The sequence below is a fragment of the Dermacentor silvarum genome, chromosome 3 (genome assembly GCF_013339745.2).
Source record: "Dermacentor silvarum isolate Dsil-2018 chromosome 3, BIME_Dsil_1.4, whole genome shotgun sequence".
In the NCBI taxonomy this organism is placed as follows: domain Eukaryota; kingdom Metazoa; phylum Arthropoda; class Arachnida; order Ixodida; family Ixodidae; genus Dermacentor; species Dermacentor silvarum.
Window position 1 is genome coordinate 170,908,617 of NC_051156.1, and position 7,193 is coordinate 170,915,809.

Below are 7,193 nucleotides of genomic sequence, written 5' to 3' on the forward strand. Positions count from 1 at the left end.
GTAATCTGACACATACCCACAACGGGAGAATGGTCAAGAAGTGGCCGCTACATGTAAAATATATAAGAATAAATGAACAAACACAATTCTATATGAGATTTGTCACAATCCGTAGCAAGGGGACGCTACAGCAGATGCACTTGCCAGATTCCTCGACGCCAAAGATGCAGGAATCAAATGGGAAAATTTGTAGAATTATATTAACGGCTTGACGAAAGCTTCGGTTCACATAGATTATAATGTGGGGGTTAGATCTGCATATTTTTATTCTCTCCCACGAACCACTTTGCGTCATTGAAAGGGTGTCGAACAGAAAAAAGTACCTGTTCGGTTCTGGTTCAACTATACCTCAACTTCATTCCGGCTCAGTTTAGTTCGCAAAATAGGTTGGGCGCAGTATGCCGTGTAATCTGCGGTGGCATAGATCACGTGAGTCGCCTGAAAGGGTTTGCGTGTCTTGCTGATTTGCCCTCCAAACATGGCAATCGCTATGCTGGAAAACGCGTTTGAAAAGATTACCAGTTTTATATCATTTACAATCTGCGTGAAAGTTTCGCTTCACATAGATTCCAAGATGTTCTTCGAATCTGCATTTGTTGTTGTAGTCGTCGTTGTTGTTGTTGTGAAAGAGGCCCGAAAGAATGCGAGGCATAAACCTACTTAAATACCGCGAAGTGCCTGGGATGAGCCAAAGCATACTTTGCATTAAAAGCCTTTTGCAGTACTTCCATACTTTCCATGTTACACAGCAACAACTTCGATTGATTTAATAAAACCACTCCCGCATTACTTGAACTCAAATATCTAGTTATGAATCATCAATATACAATTCAAACAGCTCAAACAGTCACCACAAGTGCGTTGTAAGTATGAGAAGGCTACTACAGTGGAGTTTAGAGTGCGCTGACTTAATTCTTCAGTAGTAGTTTACTGTGGAACTTGCTGGCATTCACGAGATTCTGTCAAGTACATTTCCCCTTTTCACTTCCCGCGTGTGGTAGACTTGCTTGTTCTTGTGGCGGAACGTCAAATTCCTAACGCAGACGGGTATGTGCCACTTCGTAGGGTCCCGAATAAACAAGCAGAACGAGAGGCAAGGAGTGAACAAGTCGGCGTCAGAAGCAGCCTAGTGTTAAGAAAAAAAAAGTTAGCTGATCAGAATGGCACCAGAGCGTGCATTTAGCGAGGAGTATTGGGCTATATAGAATTGAAGAGGTGAACTAAATACATTTCAATACATATGAACGAAACCTTCGATTGCTTATAACCGATTCACACATATGCGTGGAATTCGCCTTTTTTTTCTCAAATTAATGCTACAACCACACTTTTCTTCAAAAGATGTTTTTTTTTTCAAGTACTCGCTGTTCTTGTGTTGATTTCTTGTAACCAATGACAAAGCAATCAAAGCAGGGACGCTGTCTCAAAAAAAAAAAGAAGAAGAAAAAGACGAGAAAAAAAACAGGAATTAGCTTCAGTGGAAAGCTACAAAAGTGAATTCACTCTTACGAATGAATATTCAATTTCTCATTCAAAACAGACCCTAAGTATTCATTTGATATCTGTAAACATGCCCCAACAGAATAACTGTTCATCGTTGCGCGAACCATTAATGTGAAAATAATCAGCAGATCGGTGCATTCGTATAATTAATTCCCGGGCCTTTACGTCAAATGTTGTTTAGGAGCTGTTATTGACTGCGTTTCGTTAATATCTCATACTATCAAAAACAACTTAGGAAATTCTGACACAAAACAATGGTGCTAGCATTAAACCCCTGTGGTCTTCGACTCAAACAAAGCGACAAAGCGTGTTATCGGAGATCGCGGATGTATCTCACAGGGGGCGGTCTTGCCAGCCATTGATCAAAATTAATAACAGCGAACCACTGATAGCTGTATCCGGAATTATCATGCTGTGGTGGGTCGTATGTATCATGTTGTACAGAGAAAACAACAGCACCACCGACATCTTTTAGGCTGAGTTATCGCTTGCAGATCAGTTGTTTTATCGTCAGTACAGGCAGTGCTTTTTTTGTATATAGCGAAGACAAATCGCAATCGGAGCTGCTTGCGAAGTAAACAGCGCTTGGCTTATAAATCACGGGAAATATACTGTGAAAAAAACTCGAGGATGGCAGCTCCGTAAAGACAAGAGCTAATTGAATGCGTTTTCCACGAGCAGCTGGGACGTCTCTAAGTTCAAAAGCCGCCATCGCTCACGTGGCATTACACAACGTCTTGGTATAACTGAGTAGCGCGTGGCGTACTTGTTTTAGCGGCGAGTGCTGCGCGAATGAACTGAATTTTGATGAGCTCCGGCTACTCGACAACAATTTACGCTCAAATGTTCGTTTTCTTCTTGGATTTTGTTTTGGTATTGCGTTTTTTTTTCTTTCCGCCGATGCTGCTCTGGGCGTTTTCGAATGCTACACATAGGAATTTTGAGGATAGCCTTCGAAACGAAGAGCGTAAGTCAAGCTAGTGACCACTGTGCCACATGCCAAAAAGAACGCATTTTATTGCGTTTCTTTTTCTTCGTTCTCTGTTTATGTCTTCAATTCGCACGAAGTGCTGAGGCATTTAGAATTTTATTTTCTCGAAAATACGCTCGGGAAACACTGCTTTGAGCTTTCAGAAACGCGCTCTTTCACCGTGCACTGTTACAGCATGAATTTTAGTTCGTTTTCTTTACGATGTCGTCGACACCATCTGATGAAGGGTAAACGTCTATCAGGTGGATTCTGATGCCAGCCAGATTTCTGCGCTTTATTTTTTTCCTCTTCTCGTATGTTTACGAGCATTTGCGTGCGAGAAAAAAAATTCCCGAGAGAAACAACTTTCTCTCTCGACTGAGCTTCGATCGGGAGTATATAAGGGACGGACTGCCCACACTGCAGCACCGGCGATCTCACACTTCGTCTACCAACAAGCAACCATGATCGCAGTGAGTATCGGGCCAAGTACTCCGCTCCTGATTCAAGCGCGACTGTCCATCTTTATTTGCAATGATACAAAGGGGCGCGAAGTGCAGTATTATGACATTGGAGCATTGATTACTCAAATTGTTGCTATAAACTACCTCCTAATCTCTTATTCAGCTCTATTTTTAAGACATCTTGCTATCCCCAATCGATTAAGTGTGCTCAATTGTGCCGATTTGGAATGAAGGTACTCTGATTGGCTTACAAAAATTACCAACCAGCTAGTCCAAACATGCTCCTTGGCTTACGAAAACTATTTCAAATGACAGTTACTCAGGCAAAAGCAGCTGTCAGTACTATATTTGCTCTCGAAATGTGGACCTCAAGCTTTTCCTGTCAAGAGGTTGCCCTCAGCAAAGTGTCTTTGGAAGTGATGATGCCTACCGAAAATGTCATCGCGGCATGCAAAATGTATAGCGGCATGCGGATTTGGCAGAGTACGAAGCTATTAGGATTTTGGTAAGGTAAATCTGAGGTAAGGTACATCTGAGCCGAAGTTAACTCTAATTGTTTGTTGTAATTAGTTAGCTTAAATGTAACTCGGTTTATTTGTTCGAAAACTTTGTATGAATGTTTCAGAGCGGAGCCCTGGGAATTTATAATGTAGTTGCAAATGTACCGCTATAAACTTGAACAATGGATGCAATAAAGAGAGAGAACGAGGCGACAATAACATAAAAAAGCGCCTTTGCACTAAGTCTGTAATCACGCACCGTGAAAGAGAAATGCTACTATCTGGTCATACAAAGATGGCCACAGGCATTATTTTTAAGAAGTGCCTTTCATTTAAAGCTTATTCCAATATACCTTCCTTTAGGAACTCACAAACACTTTGTCGCAGCGGAACTGGATGCGTCAGGCATCTGTACAGCCGGTTCAATTTATGCATTCCTACAAAATGAAAATGGCGGACCTCCTCCAAACTCTTCAGCTCTCACGCCACAAAAATTCAGATGGTCGTCCATGACTGCCACCTTAGCTGGCAATTATTCTGTTCCACTTATAACCCAATACAAATTCTGCCGGAAACACTGTCATGTCATTTAACCGGGGCTTAATACTGCGTTCTGTATGTTCTACAACTTATAATCCCATCCCGCCCAACGTTTCCAACCTATGTGAACAACATGCGACAAAATCGCATTCTTGTTCGTATTCCTGCCCCATTACCGGACGGTCGTAATAGTGAACATATAGTAGCGCATAAGTGCATCATGCGAATGCAGGATTACGCTAAGTTTTCGTCAGTTGCCGAACAGTCTGTGTGTAGAGTAGTACAGCAACCTAGCCACGCCATACGAGCTTAGTTTATTTCAGTAGCGGTAATCTAAATATCATTTGCCAGAACTCTTGCCTTTCCTGTTGCTCACGATATTAAAAGATTAACACTAATATCCTAACCATCCTAACCTGTTAATTCGCAGATTCAGGCTTCCCTGCTTCTGGCTCTGGCCACCAGCACTTTTGCTGCCGGACTCTCCGGGTACCACGTGGGATACGGCTTGCCGTACGGCTCGTCGTACGCTGTACCAGCCACTTCGGCCGTGGTCTCCTCGCCCTTGGCCTACCACGCCGGTTCAGCCGTCGCAGCATACCATGCCGGCCCAGCCATCGCGGCGTACCACGCCGGCCCTGCCGTCGCGACGTACCACGCTGCTCCAGCCCTGGCAACGGCGGCCTACAAGACCGCTGCAGTTGTCGGTTCGGGTCACTCGACTGTCACGACGTACCACGGTGCTCCCGCTGTGACGGCCGCCGTCGCGGCTGTGCCTTCTTACGCCACGTACAAGACTGCTCCGGCTGTCACCCGCTACTTCCAGTCCGCTCCCGTGGTCGCCGCTCCCGCCTACACCACTGTCTCTAAGGTGACCAAGCTGGCAGCACCAGCCTTGGCTACCGTCGCGGCTAGCCCAGCGTACGCCACCTATCAGACCGCCCCTGTCATCACCCGCCAGTACCACACCTCTCCCTTCGTCTCGTCCGCGGTCCACGCCGTTCCAGCCGTGACCTCCGGATTCACTAAAGTGTACCAGTCCGCTCCAGCCGTCGCCACCTATCGCACCGCTCCAGCTGTGACCCGCGTGTACCAGAGTGCTCCGGTCGTCGCTGCTGCTCCAGCCGTCACCACCGCTGTCCACGCCGTCCCAGCTGTGACCTCCGGATTCACTAAGGTGTACCAGTCCGCTCCAGCCGTTGCCACCTACCGCACCGCTCCAGCTGTGACCCGCGTGTACCAGAGTGCTCCGGTCGTCGCTGCTGCTCCAGCCGTCACCACCGCTGTCCACGCCGTCCCAGCTGTGACCTCCGGATTCACTAAGGTGTACCAGTCCGCTCCAGCCGTTGCCACCTACCGCACCGCTCCAGCTGTGACCCGCGTGTACCAGAGTGCTCCGGTCGTCGCTGCTGCTCCAGCCGTCACCACCGCTGTCCACGCCGTCCCAGCTGTGACCTCCGGATTCACTAAGGTGTACCAGTCCGCTCCAGCCGTTGCCACCTACCGCACCGCTCCAGCTGTGACCCGTGTGTACCAGAGTGCTCCGGTCGTCGCTGCTGCTCCAGCCGTCACTACCGCTGTCCACGCCGTTCCAGCCGTGACCTCCGGATTCACTAAGGTGTACCAGTCCGCTCCAGCCGTCGCCACCTATCACACCGCCCCGGCCGTGACCCGCGTCTACCAGAGTGCTCCAGCAGTTGCCACCGCTGTCCACGCCGCCCCAGCGACCGTGGCCACTAAGTTCGCCACCTACCAGACCGCTCCCGCCATCGCGCGTTATTACCAGAGCAGCCCTGTCCTGGCCGCCACCCCAGCCGTCGCCACCACCATCCACGGCGTGCCAGCCCTCACCAATTATGCCTCCTACCGCACCGCACCTGCCGTCACTCGCGTGTATCAGGCTGCCCCAACTCTTGTGGCCGCCGCTCCAGCCGCCACTGTGACCGCTGTCCACGCTGCCCCCACCGTGACCGCCGTCCACGCCGCCCCTGCCGTGACCACGGCTCACGTTGCCACCGCTGTCTCCCGAGTGACCAAGGTTGACCCCTTCCACGTCAGCGAGCAGCACACCGTCCACACCAGCCCCGTGGCTACCGCTGTAGGCCCACGCTCCATTGGCGACCATTTCTCATGCCCCGACCTTCGGCTACGGAGTCGGAGCTCTCGGATACTCCCACGGCCTGCCGGTCTACGGCCACAACTACGGATACGGGCTCGACGCTTTCAACTACGTCGCCAAGCTGCACAAGAAGAAGTGTAAGTTTCCAACGTTATGGGCTGCATTACTTACTTAACACAAGATGAATGAAACATGCCAACACGTCTACTTGCTCAATGGTGACATCGTGTCTTCGCCTTTCATTCTATACAGAGTGTCATAAGTGCATTGTTGATTTGACTTAGCAGCAATAACACCTTGTAGCAGGTTACTGTGTTCGCAATTAAGCAATGGGCACCGCATGCACACATCTAGTCATGATCCACTCAGATGTATACTGAGGGAAATCTTAAGCTGAAGTCTTTGACACTTGTAAGTTTGCCCATACTCACATTGAATGTTCTTTTGTTTCAGAGAGGACCTGAAAAGAAAACGGAAGAACACTGAGTCATCGTTGTTATCTTCGTTGTTGGAAGACTGTAATAAGCAATATGAAACCTAGAGCTACAATATTCAAATTTTATGGACAATAAAATGCTTTATGTAATATTTACGTTTTTCGACCGCCATTTCTACACTCCCGGTAACGCCTGTGTGAGCAGGACTGCTGCTTCTCGAGGGGCGCACCGAGCTGTCATGCGCACCTGTCAGCGGTGAGCCTCTCCATAGGGTTTGGTCTATATTGAGACCATGCTCAGGCTAATTGTGAACCCTTACCGGACTTTCATGAGCGTGGCTGCTGGGTGCCTCTTGCTTTCGGGCCAGGCAACTCATAATTTTAGAAAATTAATCACGTGCCTTAAGGTGGTATTGAACCATGGCACAGCAACCTGATGCTCTAACCATTAGGCCACAATTGCACGCATACTTCTTTCACGCCAACGCTAACTTGCTCTTTAAGATAATCACCGCGTGTGTCGCACGGCGTTGCAGGGCTTCGCGTGGGCACATGCGCGCGCAAGTTTCCTTTACGCCAAAGACGTGGGAACGAGAAAGGCTAATTTAGAAAGTGTGATTAGCCGCTTAAGGAAAGCTTCAATTAAAATAGATTGTGGCAT

At 48.3% G+C, this 7,193-nt stretch overlaps 1 protein-coding gene across 1 annotated transcript; it reads left to right on the top strand.

The window, feature by feature from the left end:
• Positions 1–2,908: 2,908 nt before the first annotated feature.
• Positions 2,909–6,680, top strand: LOC119445023 (uncharacterized). Its single transcript, XM_049663891.1, has 3 exons — positions 2,909–2,946; positions 4,408–6,233; positions 6,550–6,680. Exons 1-3 carry the CDS (start codon positions 2,938–2,940, stop codon positions 6,635–6,637), a joined length of 1,923 nt encoding a protein of 640 aa, XP_049519848.1. The 5' UTR covers positions 2,909–2,937; the 3' UTR covers positions 6,638–6,680.
• Positions 6,681–7,193: the final 513 nt, after the last annotated feature.

Excerpts from the sequence above, each read along its gene's own strand:
- LOC119445023 (XM_049663891.1), top strand. Across the intron at positions 6,234-6,549 it reads CAAGCTGCACAAGAAGAAGT|AGAGGACCTGAAAAGAAAAC; the intron begins GTAAGTTTCCAA and ends CTTTTGTTTCAG.